General features: G+C 42.1%; 1 protein-coding gene across 1 annotated transcript; it reads right to left on the bottom strand.

Moving 5' to 3' along the window:
* Positions 1–36: 36 nt before the first annotated feature.
* sdhb (succinate dehydrogenase complex, subunit B, iron sulfur (Ip)) lies at positions 37–15,330 on the bottom strand. The gene is made up of 8 exons (XM_060852335.1): positions 15,048–15,330; positions 8,016–8,161; positions 7,083–7,168; positions 5,960–6,096; positions 4,309–4,425; positions 3,704–3,805; positions 2,065–2,187; positions 37–210 (listed from the first exon to the last, which is right to left on the bottom strand). Exons 1-8 carry the CDS (start codon positions 15,108–15,110, stop codon positions 133–135), a joined length of 852 nt encoding a protein of 283 aa, XP_060708318.1. The 5' UTR covers positions 15,111–15,330; the 3' UTR covers positions 37–132.
* Positions 15,331–16,957: the final 1,627 nt, after the last annotated feature.

Raw genomic sequence — 16,957 nt, 5'->3', positions numbered from 1 at the left:
AATGAAGAGTTATTCATATTTTTTAATAAGTCTGAATTACACAGCAAAAAAATGATTTATTGTATTCCATACCTGGAACAAACTGCAAGGTTTTACAATACTTTTACAATAGATAAATTCAGATATGTTTGACTATGCAGTTGCAGCCTTGGCTTTATATGTTGCCATCATCTTCTTAATCTCAGCAATTGCTAGACCTGGATTTAGACCCTGTAAGGCAAGAGAACCAGTCACTTGACTCAAGTAAACACTGCATATCTAACAAAAGTTGTTTCACAGGTAGTTCTGCATTGGCAACAACAGATTAAATTGGAATTAAAGCTTTGCACAAATTGGAGACCTCAAAATTGAACAGAAACACAATAAAGAGATAACCTTTCCTTAAAATTAGTATTCATTATTTTCAGATCTTGTCTTTTCCATCTCAGATTAGAGATCAATTTCTAATAAAGACTCTTCTCTGCAGGCTTGCTCTCTCCTTCAGGATACCACAAACACTATTTCTGAATATTGTCAAGGTTGGATAGGTATTCTGACTCAATTTCTCCAACTCCAAGCCGACCTCCATACCTCTCTTACTGGCACTTGTCTTCATCTTAAATCACCACCATTCTTTTTTCTTGTCAAGAACAAGCTTTCCAGTAGTATGGACAGGAAACTACATAGACCTTGCTTGTGGAACTTTGGTATGCAGATGACAGTGTCATCTCTGCTCTCTGAAGTCTTCAAGCCTTACTTGATGCCTTTGTGGAAACATACTAAAGAATTAGCTTCAGCCTCAACTTCAAGGTGACCAGGTCAAGGTTAAAATCAAGTAGGAGAAAGTGAGGACTGCAGATGTTGGAGATCAGAGTTCCAGGTCAAGTTCTAGTCCATCCTTTAAGAGCTTGATAATACTATAAATGCTGTTTAAGATGTATTCTCTGCATCAGCTGGGAGGACAGGCATACTTCCATCAATTGCTTGAAGCAGCTAATATCTCCAATAGAGGTCATGATCATCCTAAACTAACTCTGCTGCTTCTTCATCCAACTTAAGGGGTGATTCAAACGAGAAGAGTACATTGATTTGGATGCGGATGCAGGTACAGTTACAACACTGATAAGTTCGTAAATAGGAAAGTTTGAGAGATATGCCAGGAGCAAGCAGGTGGGACTAATTGGGCTTGGGAATGAGAGTGTGGAGTGGTTGGACTCTGATAGCCTGAAGGGTTCCCTCTAGAAAGTCAACATGTCAATGGGAAATCCCTGTTCGGAAGGAACTGATTTGGAGGAAACCCCTCTAAAGAGGAACAATTTAACAGCACCTATTGATAAGAGGAAATACAAAAAAGGGATCAGAGAAATGGAATGCCAACAGTTCAGGTCAGGGACTGCTTTCACTCCTGGAAATGCCTGACAGACTTCCAGTTGCAATGTGGCTGTAGAATCTGGCTCAGCCTTGCAAGGGCCCACAAAACCCATGACCAGTTGACATGAAATTTCCTAGGTAGAGAAAGCATACGACTTGGTTAATGATTGCTGACTCTAAAGGAGTGAAAAGTTCATCCATGCATTGAATGAGTTGTGTTTAGAGGTAACCAGTGATCTCCAGGAAAACCCAATGCTCTTAATGTTGGGCTTATCCAAAATTTTTCTGTCCCCTGTAATCACTTATTCTCGCTGACCTACACTGAATTCCAGGCCGAGAGAATTGCCTCTCCTAAGAATGCTCTCTTTTTCAAATTCCTCCTTGAACCACTGTCATTCCAGTAACCCTGACCTTAAGATGAAACCACTCCAATTCTAGCCTCTTCCTAATTTTATCTCTACATCTGGCAGCCCCACCTTCATCTGTCCATGTTCTAAACACTTTTACATTTAATTTATTGCATAAACTTGTGTCAACTTATTTTGATAACGTTGTGAAATGTAAGTACAAATAGTTACTTTACAATTCAGCACATTTTCCAGGATGCTAATTCTAAAAATGAATAAGAATAATTGTTCCTGTAAGTTCTCTCACCTGCAATGAAATTTGGGCATTACAAAGTATCAGGCTTCTGCTAGCTGTAAAAACACTTACCTTTGGACAGGTCCTTGTGCAGTTCATAATGGTATGGCAGCGATAGAGAGAGAAAGGATCTTGAAGTTGAGCTAACCGCTCTTCTGTGAACTCATCTCTGGAGTCAATCATCCAACGATATGCCTGTAAATTTGAGGAAGATGATGAACCTAATTGAATGTAGATTTGATTCAAATATTTACAGAATTAAGTACCTTAAACTAGAAGTAAAACAATCTCAAAACATAAATATCAAAGATGGAGTCTGCCTAAGCTTGGCAAGTGTCCAGTGCTCATTACTTCATTTAAAAGTTAATATTTGAGGGCTGATTAGATCCAAAGTTCACCAGTCCCATAATTTAATAAAGTAATCAACTGAAAAAGTATTATTCAGTTCAGAAGTTTAGGGGTTAAAGACGACATTCCAGAACTTAATTACTCCATTAAACCACAGGTGTTTATTTATCATTTGTGCTGGATTGACAGGAATCATCTGGTGATTGAAGCCTCATCTTCTTGTTCTCATTTCTTTAGGTGGATAGACAATTATATAAAAGCATATTCTTCCTTCAACAACTTGAAGTATTTGTGAGTTGCACCAATCAGATCTGCTTATGTTTTCAGACAGCACTTGCAAACTTTGAACTGGCTGGTCCTATGTTAAATACTTTAAGTACCAAATTATTGTTACATCTTTTCAAATATTTACATTACTGAATATTTTCTTAAATTGCCAAACTATTTCAGCACATTACAAATTTATTTTCCTAACTTGGCTTAATAAACCCCTTTTGCCAGAATAGTGTTCATCCCTGAATTCATTCATGTTCAGCTGTTCTCTCTCCATTCATAGACCTCCAACTTGTAAAACAAAAAGCAGCTGCATGTCTCGCTCTTTCACCATCCTCCAGTTTTATGTTGACTGTATCTTCTAACATGCTGGATTTTAAAACCTTTGGAGAATTTTGTGGCAGAGTTCCACTCCTGCACCTGAAGTACTGGTGATAGGATTAACCGTGCTTGAAACAGACATTTCACTTTAACAGATCGTGAAAACCATTTGAAACAGGGCTTTGAGCCAGTGGGATTAACCAAGCAGACGTAAGGGGCTGAATGATCAGAAAAGGGAAGTTTAATAAAACCCTTAAATTCATAGTACCTCTACTATGAATTTAAGGGTTTTATTAAATTTCCCCTTGAGGTCTGTGCAGCAGAAATGACTATTAGTAGAATGTTGCAAGGCACTTCATAAAAGCAGTGCTAAACAATGACATTAAGCCACATACAGAAATATCAGCTTACTAAAAACTTGGTTGAAGAAAGATTTTAATGTGTCTTCAAGGGAAAAAGGTATGGAGTAAGCATATTAGAGCCAGGCAGCTAAAGACCTATTATCAGCACATTTAAGAAGCACAGATATGAAGAAAACCAAGAGAGGCTAGCAAAGATTGAGATGGGGAAGAGCAAGGCCACAGGAATGAGTGTTTTAAAATTGAGACATTGGCTTCCAGTCAGTCAATGTTAATAAGATTGCTGCTGGCATGGGACTTGCTGGGAGTTAAGACGCAGGCAGCAGGATTAGATTTCAGACACATCCAATCTCCAGCAGTTGTAACTCCCCGTGCATTGTACAAATTCTAATAAGAGAAAATGCATTTACCTGCATCAGGACAGCAGGTCCCAAGTATTTATCTCCATTCCACCAGTAACTAGGACAGCTGGTACTGCAACAGGCACAGAGGATGCACTCATAGAGACCATCCTGACAAAACAAAAATCAAGCAGATTTCATTCAATGCCAGCAAACAAAATTCTCCTGCATATCTTTCTCTTGTGTATCAAAATGCAAAAATAAGTAAAGATGCAACAGTCAGAAACATGGATTTTAGTGCAGCTCATTTAATGCAATGCAGCCTTTTTTGGAGCATGGGCAAATTCATAAAATACCTGCAACATACAAACATGTTCCTAAATTACAGGTCAAAAACTAAGCTCAGTTAAACTGAAGACCATTTAATTAACTTAATGCTGTTAGATTAATATGGAGTGTTTTACTAACATGTTCTTTGAAGGTTATAATTAGTGTTCATACACATGCTTAAAAAATACCAAATATAGAGTAAAACCTTTCACAGTCTATATTGCTATTAATGCCAATTTTATTGGCCATCAGGAAGGGTAAATTCCCTGTTCTCAGTTTAAGCTTACGACTTTCTGGAAGAGTGCTGTACAGACTGCTTTATGTAAAATCATCCCAAGCCTCACCAGTTTCTGTCTGTCCTCAATTGATTGCAGGTACTGCTCCTTGCCTCCTTGAGATTCATCCTTTCTCTTCAGGTATGGTTCAATTGACTTATACTGAGCGTAGAAGTTACTCAGGTCCTGCAGTAAAAAGTAAGATAGTCAAAGCCAATCAAACATTTAAAGACTACAGACAAATTATGATTAGTTATTCATCCCTGTCTGCATAAAAACAAGCAGGAAATGTGGTCAAACTATGGCTATCAAGGGAAGTCAGGCGTAGTATGAAATCCAAGGAAGAGGCATACAAATTGGTTAAAAAAACAAAAAGCCGCAGACCTGAAAATTGGAAAGAGTTTAGATTCCAGCAAAGAAGACAAACAGATTGGCTAAGAGGGGAAAATAGAGTAGAGAGTCAGCTTGCAGTAGTACTGGTATGTGAAGCAAAAAAATTAGTAAAAGACAAATCAGTCTCAACTGTCAGATTTAAAATTATAAATTCCCCTGGTTCTAAGTTTTTTTAATGTTTGCAAAGGTATTCAGGGATATAGGCCAAAGACAGATGGAGTTAGGCTACAGATCAACCATGATCTTACTGAATGTCAGAACTAAATTGAGGCCTGTATATTGGGGAACAAAGAGGTGGCATGTGTCAGTGCTGTCTTCACAAAGGAGGACAAAAATAGCATCAAGAATATGGAAGGATGCAAATAGGAAGGAGAAATTGAAAAAAAGTTACTAGGGAAATGGCATTGAGGAAACTACCAGGACTAAAAGGCAGAGTACGCAGGAGGTTGTTTTCTTCCAAACTTCTATAGACTCTGGAACAGTTCCTATGGATTGGAAGATAATTAATATAACCACACTATTTAAGAAGGAAGTCAAAGAGAACAAGAATTATAGACCAGTTAACTTGACATTGGTAAGGGAAAAATGTTAGAGTCTATTATAAGAAATGCAAAGCAAAATACTTGGAAGATAGTGACAATATAAGACAGCATGATTTTTACAAAGGGGAAATCGGGCTTTATACAGCTGCTGGAATGTGAGAATGTAACTAATTGAGTTGATAAGGGGGATATTGTAGATGTGGTATACCTAGGCTTACAGAAGGTATTTGATAAAAGGTCCCACATAAGAGATTAGCCTGCCTAATTAAAGCAGACAGGATTGGCGATCACGTACTGAAATGGATTGAAAACTGGTTGGCTGACAGGAAACAGTAGGAATAAAAAGGTACTTTTTCAAGTGAGCAGTGCTAGGATCCCAGGTAACCACAATATATTTTAATAATTTAGATGAGGAAACATATCTCAATCTGCAGCTGACACAAATTTGGGTGGGTGGGTATGCAGTCAGGAGGATGCAGAGAAACTTTGGTGTGATTTGATAAGTGGGTAAATACACAGCAGATGCAGTGTGGATAACGAGAGGCGATCCACTTTGGTAGCAAAAGCCAGCAGTCAGATTGGGAAAGGGGGTAGTATAATGATATTGCGTGTCCTTGTACACGTTACTGAATGCACGCTGCAGATGCTGTGAAAGGCAAACAGTATGTTTTAAGCCTTTTTTTTTAAAAAGTGGGCTCCTAATTGTAACCTGCATTGTTACTAAAAAACAAATGCAGCCTGCATAGAAACAGACAATAAACAAAAAAGGGGAAGAGGGAACTCACTGGAACAAGATCCTTCACCACGTACATGTGAGGTAGCGGGTAGATCTTTGTTACTTTGCCAAGATTGCTATCGATTTTGCAGGTGCAGGCCAACGTATTGCTGCCATTGATGTTCATGGCACAGGAACCACATATTCCTGAGAACAGAAATCTATGTACAGTTGATCATATTTTTTGATTATTTTCACCAAAGCTCCTAATCTGCACAGTATTTAGTTTAAAATAAATAAACGTACAAGGCAGTCAATCTATTTACTCCAAAAAAAAAGAAAAGTTTATCAGCATTTGCATTAAGGAAAATCAAACTATGAAACTGAAAATGGAAAAATAGATTATAATAATGCTGAGAAGTGACAGATGGAGTTTAATTCCGATAAATGTGAGGTGCTGCATTTTTGGGAAAGCAAATTTTAGCAGCAGGAAAGTAGACGTTTTGGGCTAAAGCCCTTCATCAGGAATCCTGATAAAGGGCTGTGGCCTGAAACATCCATTTTCCTGCTCCTCAGATGCTGCCTGGATCTGATTTTAACTGTCAATCTTTTTGGATGATAGATTACAATTTTTCAGAAATTCTGCTTATAATAAATATTTGCTGTAAATTCTCAACTACTTACAAATTCTACAAGTGGTCAGATCCCTCTGTTGCACAATCAGTGATTATGATCCCAAGCAGAGGCTAATAGTGAAGAATCTACAAAATAAGTTCTTGGTTGAAGACTCATTGGACATGCAGGCCTTGCAGATGCAGCCATGTCCTGAGACAATAGGCAGTGATAGTAAAACTAGTCATAAATACCAAATCATGCTTGGATACTTTCAAGAAGAAACCACAACCTTCAAAAGGAACACTGAAACAGCTGATGACACTAGAGTGGCATTGCAAATGTCTTGAGATTTACAAGTAGGTAATGGAAAACGTTTTGTCACTCTCCACACCTATCCACACTTAATTATAATGACGGCTATTTTAAGAATGGCATTAACAAACATCTAGATGTATACACTCTTACCTTACCTAAGGCCTGATTTCTATCCACATATGTAAAACCACAGTGATTCCATCTGAAATGCAGATATTGATCTGTCACTGTCACCACATCACCGATATGCAATACACACTCACCTTCTCTGCAAGATCTTCGGAAGGTCAGTGTGGAGTCCACTTCATTCTTGATCTTGATAAGAGCATCTAGTACCATCGGACCACATCTACATATGTAGTGTCACAACAGGTTGAAATATCAGTTTCAATTCTCTCAAACAATTTGCTTTTGTAAGTGATCTTTCGTGTAGTTAAAAAGTCCCAAGCCATTTTACAGGAGCTTAAATAGACCAAAGCAAAACCTGAGTCAAAGAAAACATTAGGAAAACATAATTTGGTTCTTTGAAGCATTGATAAGTCCAACTTAAATAAAGGAGCAAGAGGTGCATAATCAACAACGTTGTAGGAGGGGAATTTGAAAACTTACATCCCAAAAGGCCAGAAACATGTTCAACAGTTGTTTGGTGAAGGAAGTAGAAGGTGACAAAGCCAGAGGTGGAGGGCTGAAGAACTGGAGAAAGTTTCAAACATTGGAAACATTTCCAGAAAATGCCTGTTCCATCTTAGGTAAACAGAAGTGAAAGATAATGACTACAAGGAAGACAGCGACTCCTTTGTTACTGGAACAGGATCAAGATTACAGAATACAAGTAATCAGGAAATGAACACAGACTGCAATGTTAGACCCATTTCTCAATGTTCTCAATGGCACAGGTGATCCAGACAGTTTGGAGATTTCTCAATAGTTTTCGCTCTGGTCATTCATCTTACTCCCAAGATTAAATGCACTTGGGAAAGTTTGCATATGGACTACTGAGGCATCAGCCTGGCAAAGACCGCAAGCCTTTTCCAATTTCATCACTGCATTTCACCATTTTAAACCTTGCTAGAAGACAATCAAAATCCCTCTATTGAAAGTAATACGATAATAAAAAGGGCACACAGTGTTATAAAACATAAATCAGTAAAAGTCTGTCCAGTGCAATCAAATGAATTTCCCCCTAAAGCACTTACGCATTTAGATCAATTTCATAGGTTTGCATCCGAGGCTTGTCACCAGGCTTATCTGGATTCCATCTATAAATTGCAAACTTTTTAATTCGAGATGCTACTTGTGCTGCAGGTGCAGTAGCTGCCGCTGTCTGTGAACTGCGAGAGCACTGCAAGGGAACATAAAGCCAATGATCAATCCATGAATCAGATTTCAAACAATACGCAACCAGCTAAATTCATCGTGTACACCAAGTCAAAGTTCACAAAAAAAAAGCATCCAAAAGGATGTTTCTAGATGGGTAATCCATATATGACAATGGCTAGTATCTCAGGAACAAGGACTACAAAAATTATTCTAGTTGATTAAATCCTCCCCATCTCTGGTGGTTTGTGTATCAGACTACTACGTGTTTATGTAAGAGTAATGAATTTTATTGATGCTGCTTTTTAAACCCCATTATTATGGGTAGCATGTACTTTGATTACATAGTATATCCAATAGCTTAGAGTAACTATAGTGACCCCAAGACTACAAAAGTAAAGTAATCTGAAAGTCTGTTACACTTTCTATTCAGCCCAAGGAGCCAGACAAGGTCGGAGATGCACAAGTATTGTTTTTGGTTGAAGAACATAAGTGTAAGTTACAAGAGGCCACTGGGGTCTGTGCTACCTTCAGTAAGATCATTTGCTCTACTCTCCAGCATTATCCATCCATGTCCCAGAATACCCAAAAATAAATCAGTCTGTCTTGAATACAGAGTGACTGACCACCCACAGGTCTTTGCAGTATAGAGTTAAAAATAATCATTCCAGGAGTGAATAATTTATTCTATAATCTCAGTCCTAAACAGCCAATTTCTTACTCTGAGGCTGTCAATCTCAGTTCTAGCCAGCTCACGAGGGGAAATATCCTCCCAACATATACACCATCAATTCCCTTTTGTGTTAGTGTTTTTTTTTAAAACACATAAGTAGTAAGAGAGGCGAGAGTGGAAACTGGAGAGCTGGAAAACAAGGCTGCAGTAGTAATGGGGAACAAAGAAATGGCGGAGAAAATTAATAAATACCTTGCATTAGTTTTGACCAGGGAAGAAACCAGTGGCATACCAAAACTTCAAGAGTCAGGGGAGATGTAAGTGTAGTAGCCATCACCAAGGAGAAAATGCTGGGGAAGCTGCAATGTCTGAAGTAGATAAATCACCCTGAACAGATGGACTACAGCCCAGAGTTCTGAAGGAGATAGTGGAGTGGATCGTGGAGATCTTTCAGGTATCACTGCAGTTAGAGAGAGTCCCAAAGGACTGGAAAATGGCTAATGTATTACCCCTCTAAGAAGAGAGGCAAACAACAGGAAACCACAGGCGGTTAGCCTGATCTCAGCCATTGGGAAGATTTGAGAGTCCATTTTAAAGGAGACATTGCAGAGTACTTGGAAGTGCATGGGAAAATAGGGTTGAGTCAGCATAGCATTGTCAAGGGGAGGTCATGCCCGACAAATCTGTTAGAATTCTTTGAGGTGGTAATGAGCAAGTTAGACAAGAGAGCCATTGGATCTATTTGGATTTCCAGAAGCCTTTGATAAGGTGCCCTACAGAAGGCTGCTAAATACGATAAGAGTCCATGTGTTAGGGGTAAGGTGCTAACATAAACAGAGTGCCGGCTGACTGGCAGAAGGCAGACAGTTCAGATAAAGTGGTCTTTTTCAGAATGTCAACTGGTGACTAACAGAGTTCTACAGGGAGCTTGTTGGGACCACAACGCTATTCAGCAAGCTTTTTATTAACCGGCATCAGTTGATCAAATATTCTAGTTGATCAAGAGATAAGACCATAAGAACCAGGAGCAGGAGTTGGCCATCTGGCCGTTCAAGCCTGCTCCACCATTCAATAAGATCATGGTTGATCTTTCCATAGACTCAGCTCCACTCACCTGCCCTCTCACTACAACCCTTAATTCCTTCATTGTTCAAAACAAAAATCTTAGCTTTAAATGCGTTTACTGAAGTAATGCCAGCTTCTTCACTGGGCAAATAATTCCTTAGATTTACAATCCTCTGGATATATAAGTTCCTTCTCAATTCAGTCCGAAACCCGCTCCCTCCACCTGCCAGTGAAAACATCCTCTCTACGTTTATCTTATCTATTCCCTAGATCCACCCTCATTCTTCTAAATCTATATAAAAACACACACTAAGTAAGAGAATTGCATGCAAGGGGTATACACGCCACTGTTATTCTTTATTCACAACATAAAGCACTTAAATAATAATGTAACTTTGCCTTAAATAAAACTTAATAGCAGACAGCTTTATCACTCACATCCTCAACTGACTATTCAGGCATAATTCAATAAACCTCCCCATATTTCAAGTTGATCATTTTTGCTGTTTTATTGAGTGTGTCTGTCCATAAGATTCCAGTTAAAACAAAGTATGCTATACATTAACAGTCTGAATGAGGGAAAGGAAGACATTGTTGTTACATTTACAGATGACACAACGATAAGAACAAAAGAACTAGGAGCAGGATTAGGCCATTTGGCCCTTCGAGCCTGTTCCACCATTCAATATGATCATGGCTGATCTTTTTGTGGCCTGACCTCCACTTAGCTGCCCTCTCACCATAACCCTTAATTCCTTTACTGTTCAGAAAAGTATCTATTTTAACTTTAAAAACATTCAACGACGAAGCCTCAACGATTTCACTGGGCATGCAATTCCACAGATTCACGACCCTCTGGGTGAAGCAGTTCCTTCTCAATTCGGTCCTAATTCTGCTCCCCCAAATTTTCAGGCTGTGCCCTCTTGTCCGAGTTTCACCCACCAGTGGAAGCATCCTCACTACTTCTAACTAATCTATTCCCTTCATAATTGTATATCTTTCTATAAAGATTCCCCCTCATTCTTCTAAATTCCAAAGAACATAATCCTAATTTACTCATTGTCTCCTCCTAAGCCAACCCCCTCAATTCCAGAATCAATTAGTGAACATCCTCTGTACCCCATCCAGTGCCAGTGGAAAGACAAGCAATGTTAAGGAAATGGGGTGGCTGCAGAAGGACTCAACACATTTCTGATGAAGGTCTTATGCCTGAAAAGTCGATTCTCCTGCTCCTCGGATGCTGCCTGAACTGCTGTGCTTTTCCAGCGCCACACTTTGACTGCAGGTCTTGGACAGACTAGGAAGTGGTCAGAAAAGTGGCAGATGAAATACAAATGTGCAAAAGTGTGAGGTTATGGACTTTGACAGGAAGAATAAAGGCACAGATTATTTTCAAAATGGGGAAAGGCTTCCAAAATCAGAGACACAAAGGAACTTAAAAGTCCTAGTTCAGGAGTCTCTTAACATTAACATGCAGATTCACCAAGCAGTTAGAAAGGCAAATGCAATAGTAGTATTCATTTCACGAGAGACAGAATACAAAAAAATATATACTGCTGAGCCTGTAGAAGACTCTGGTCATGCAGCATTTGGACTATTCTGATCAGTAAAAAGTGAGGTCTGCAGATGCTGGAGATCAGAGCTGAAAATGTGTTGCTGGTTAGGCACAGCAGGTTAGGCAACATCCAAGGAACAGGAAATGTGACGTTTCGGGCCAGAGCCCTTCATCAGGAATGAGGAGAGTGTGCCAGGCAGGCTAAGATAAAAGGTAGGGAGGAGGGACTTGGGGGAGGGGCGATGGAGATGTGATAGGTGGAAGGAGGTCAAGGTGAGGGTGATAGGCCGGAGTGGGGTGGGGGCGGAGAGGTCAGGAAGAAGATTGCAGGTTAGGAGGGCGGTGCTGAGTTCGAGGGAATCGACTGAGACAAGGTGGGGGGAGGGGAAATGAGGAAACTGCAGAAATCTGTAACAACACGACGTTTGGAGGAACAGCGCCTCATCTTCCGCCTGGGAACCCTCCAACCACAAGGGATGAACTCAGATTTCTCCAGTTTCCTCATTTCCCCTCCCCCCACCTTGTCTCAGTCGATTCCCTTGAATTCAGCACCGCCCTCCTAACCTGCAATCTTCTTCCTGACCTCTCCGCCCCCACCCCACTCCGGCCTATCACCCTCACCTTGACCTCCTTCCACCTATCACATCTCCATCGCCCCTCCCCCAAGTCCCTCCTCCCTACCTTTTATCTTAGCCTGCCTGGCACACTCTCCTCATTCCTGATGAAGGGCTCTGGCCCGAAATGTCGAATTTCCTGTTCGATCGCCTACGTGCAGGACAGGGGGGTGGACACCTGCCTCATCAGCCTGGACCAGGAGAAAGCCTTTGACAGGATATCGCATACATATATGAGGGATGTCCTCTCCAAAATGGGCTTTGGGGAGGGAATCTGCAATTGGATCAGACTGCTCTACACCAACATTGTCAGTGCAGTCTCAATCAATGGGTGGGAATCAGATAGCTTCCCTGTAAGATCTGGAGTCAGGCAGGGCTGCCCACTCTCTCCTGCCTTGTTTGTGTGTTGCATAGAGCCATTTGCCAAATCCATCAGGAAGGATGCGAGCCTGAGAGGGGTGACTATTCCTGGCAGCAGGGGCCTACAGGTTAAGGCCTCCCTGTACATGGATGACGTCGCCGTTTTCTTATCTGATCCGCTGTCCGTGCACAGACTCCTGTGCATCTGCGACCAGTTCGAACGGGCCTTGGGGGCCAAGGTAAACCGAGGCAAGAGCGAGGTCATGCTCTTCGGGAACTGGGCCGACCAATCATATATCCCCTTCACTGTCAGGACTGACCACCTGAAGGTGCTGGGTATTTGGTTCGGGGGTGCTGGGGCGTGCGCCAAGACCTGGGAGGAGCGGATCAGGAAGATGAGACAGAAACTAGGCAGATGGGAGCAATGGTTGCTCTCCATCGCTGGAAAAAACCTGGTCATCAGGTCCGAGGTACTCTCAGTATTGTTGTATGTGGCACAGGCCTGGCCTATCCCCAGAACCTGTGCTGCCGCAGTCACCTGGGCCATCTTCCACTTCATGTGGAGATCAAAGATGGACCGGGTCCGAAGAGACACCATGTACAAAGACCGGTGCAATGGGGGAAAAAACACTCCCAATGCCACCCTCGCCCTGATGGCCACCTTTGTGTGTGGCTGCATCAAGCTGTGCGTGGATCCCTGGTAAGCAAACACCAAGTGTCACTACGTACTGAGGTTCTACCTGTCCCCGGTGTTGCGAAGGATGGGCCTGGCCTCGCTGCCACGGAACGCTCCAAGTAATTGGACCGTTCTGTACCACCTGTCCTTCGTGAAGAAAAACACCTTTGACCACAAGTCCATCAGGAAGTGGTCAGCACGTAGCATCCTTGAGACCCTTCGGGAGAAGGAGAGGGCGGATCCTGTTGAGTGGTTCCCTGAGCAGACTGTCAAAGCAATTTGGCAGAATGCCTCATTGCCAGAACTTTCCAACAAGCACCAAGACATGGCTTGGCTGGTGGTGAGAAGGGCTCTACCTGTGAGATCATTTATGCACGCCCGGACTCTCTGCCGCACCGCACGCTGCCCTCGAAGCGGCTGCAGGGGGAACGAGACTGTCACACACCTCCTTCTGGAATGTGCCTATGCAGAGGAAGTCTGGAGAGGAATGCAGTGGTATTTGTCGAGGTTCGTCCCGAGCAGCACCGTGACGCGGGACTCCGTGCTCTACGGCCTGTTCCCCGGGACGCACACCGAGACGAATATCAACTGCGCCTGGAGGATCATCAACTCGGTGAAGGACGCTCTCTGGGTGGTCCGAAACCTGTTGATCTTCCAGCTGAAGGAGTTGACCCCGACTGAGTGTTGCAGACTGGCACATTCCAAGGTCTAGGACTACGTGTTGAGGGACGCGCTGAAGCTTGGGGCAGCTGCCGCCAAGGTGCAGTGGGGAAAGACCACCGTGTAACATCTGCCTGTCTAAAGTAGATCAGGGGGCCCATGCAGTCATTTGGGCTCTGCTGATGCCCCAGCTCAATACATGGGCGTAGGAGCGAGAAATGCACAGACCTATATGTAAAAAGGAAAATTCTAAACTGTGTATGTTAATGTGGACATACGTATGGCATTACCAAATGTACAGTGTATCAAATTATTTTATGAATATTTTATGAATAAAGTATATTTTTGAAATAAAAAAAAGTTCCTTGGATACTGCCTAACCTGCTGTGCTTTAACCAGCAACACATTTTCAGCGACTATTCTGATCAGCTTTGGGCCTATATTTCTAAGGAAGGCTGTGTAAGCATTAGATGGAGTCCAATCAGATTTACAAGAATGATCCAGTGATGAAGGGCTTGTCATACGAGGCGCTGGGCCTGTACTCGAAGTTTAGCAGGATGAGGCAGGGTGATCTGATTGAAACTTACAGAAAACTGAGTGATTTGGATAAAGTGGTTATGGAGAAAATGTTTCTATTAATCAGAGAGAGTACGACCCAAGGGTGGAACTGAGATGAGGAGGAATTTGTTCAACCAGAGGGTGATTAATTTATGAAAGTCATGGTCACTGAGTAATGGAGGGCAAGTCATTGAGGATATTCAAGATATAGGTAGATAGGTTCTTGATTGATAAGGTGATCAAGGGTTAAGGGCAGAAGGCAGGTTGTGAAACATACCAGCCCTGATCGAATGGCAGAGCAGAATCGATATGCGGAATGGCCTCATTCTACTCCTCCATCTCCCATAACTAGGTTATATTTTGATTATTGTGAGGAAAATTGAGAAACAGAGATTGACTGGACCCATGGAGTAGTGCCATGGAACCTTTCACGACTCCTTGAACAGGAAGCTAGGATCTTATCATCAAAAAAAATGGCACTGGAGAGTCAGCCTTGGGTTTCAAGTACTTAGACCATGGAATGGGACCTGAACCCAAGAGTTAGTGGCTCAGGGACGACTGATGCAGCCACGGCTGCCCTAACTTTGACAGGACTGCCCTGATATCGATGCTGGCCAGCGCCGATGACCTTAACACAGCGGCTGCACCGTCCACTCCCCGGCCCAGGGCGGACGGCGCGAGGGCCCGACACCAAGGTCAAATGTCACTCCCTCAACGGACACCGCTCGCGCCGCCACCCTCCTTCCTCACCTGGAGACGGAGAGCCCGCCACTGAGCCCAGGCCCCGCTCCGCCTCAGGCACATCGCCGCCATCTTCACAGGGAATAGACCGACCCGAGAGAGACTCGTTATGGCCGACGCAATAAAACCGGCTCCGGGGCGAAAGCAGACAATCCGTAGGACGAAAATAGCACTCTCGGTAAATAAGGCGGCCGGCGAGTGTCAATAAAAGAAATCCTCCGAATGACGCTCAAAACTCTGCGCCGTCCACTTCGTTTCGTAACTCTTAAAGGGGCAGTGACCACATGGGTGTCTGCATTTGTAGGGAGAAATGAAGCGAGGTGGTAATGTCCCTAACTCTGAGCCAGGAGACCCGGGTTTAAGTTCCATCTCCTCCAAAGATGTATAATAACATCTCTGAACAGACTGAATAAAAATATCTCGACGGGTTTGCAAGCTAGAATATATTCACGTCCGTATTAATTGTCATCTGTCAAGATCATCAACCTTGACCCAGCGAAAAAGCTGGAAATCTGATATAAGCAAAACATTGGTAGAAATATTCAGCAAGTCTGTCAGCACTGGTGGAGAATTAGCGTATATCCTTAACATTATGAAACTTCCAAGGTGATTCTCAGCATTACAAAACATAGTCAAGCCATTTAAGAACATTGAGTCTGTGAGAAACAAAGCTCACTCACTTCAATAATTTCAGTCCGAGACAAGACCTGAATCAGTAGTGTCATTTATTTTACCCTTGCAAGAGGGTGCGATGTCCACTGTCTACAAGGCAGGGACACACACACCCTGAATTCAACGAACACATGATATTTATGTAATTTGGTTCCTTTTCTTTATCCTATTGCTCCTCCCCATTTACATCTTCCACTTCTCAAGGACCGGCACCCATACTCCTGTTTATCTCTTGCCTTGTCTGTGACAAAATGCATATTTCTGGCCTCACAAGGCTGTTTGACGACATCCTGCTGTGGCCCATTGTTAAGTATTATCTACTCCCTCCATCTGTGCTTTCCCCAACCAGACTGATCCTTATGACCTTCTAATTGGGGTTTGTTCCTGTGTTTCTGTAAAAGTGGGAAACAGATGCTTATGACTACTGCTTGTACAAGCATATCTGGCTTAACCTACATTCTCACAGCACCTTATCTATTTGTCTGTTACATCTACCATTGTTTTGCAGTCACGTTTCATTCTTGCATACAATTTTAGCTAATACAAAAACAATTATGTATTTCCTCCACATAGTTTGCATTCTAGTTGACTCAGCTCTTAGTTGAAACAATTACACACTGGTGTGAGTTCATTTACCTTGCATAAGTAATTATAATTGCAGAAGTAACACTACCTATATCCCACAATTTCCCCTTTTTCTTTAATTACCATTTGTTACCTTCTGCATTTTTCTTTTAAGCATCGCTCCCAAAATTCGCAAGCATCATTCCAGAGATTTCATCCATCTTGGTCTCACTCATCCCCTCATTATTTAGTCAATAAAGTTCCTCTGCCTGATTCCCTTTTCGGGACATCTGTTTCATTAAGGTTGTCTCAGTCAGTCTTTGAGTGAGCCCTTGTATACAGGGTATGATACAACAGCCAATGGCCACCAATACCCCGACTACTACTATCAGGGAAGTAAGGATGGAAACCACCACCCCCTTCCATTTTCCAAACCATGATTCAAGGCATCCAGTGAGAGATGTGTCTACTCCTGAATTCTCAGCCAGTTCCTCTGCTAAGGTAGTCAATCCCCTTAAGGCCCGAGTAATTGAACCATCAGGTGCTGTATTATTAGAAATCAAATACAACAGCTTCTTCCTAACATCACACACCCTTTTTCTGCTAAAATTATATCAAGGGCCATCCTACATGTTGCGTCAAGCTGTTCTGTTATTCCTTTAATCACATTTCTTGTATAATTT

Source organism: Hemiscyllium ocellatum, chromosome 37, assembly GCF_020745735.1.
Source record: "Hemiscyllium ocellatum isolate sHemOce1 chromosome 37, sHemOce1.pat.X.cur, whole genome shotgun sequence".
Lineage (NCBI taxonomy): Eukaryota > Metazoa > Chordata > Chondrichthyes > Orectolobiformes > Hemiscylliidae > Hemiscyllium > Hemiscyllium ocellatum.
Note: the sequence above shows the minus strand (reverse complement) of the source record. Positions and strands in the feature narration are given on the sequence as shown.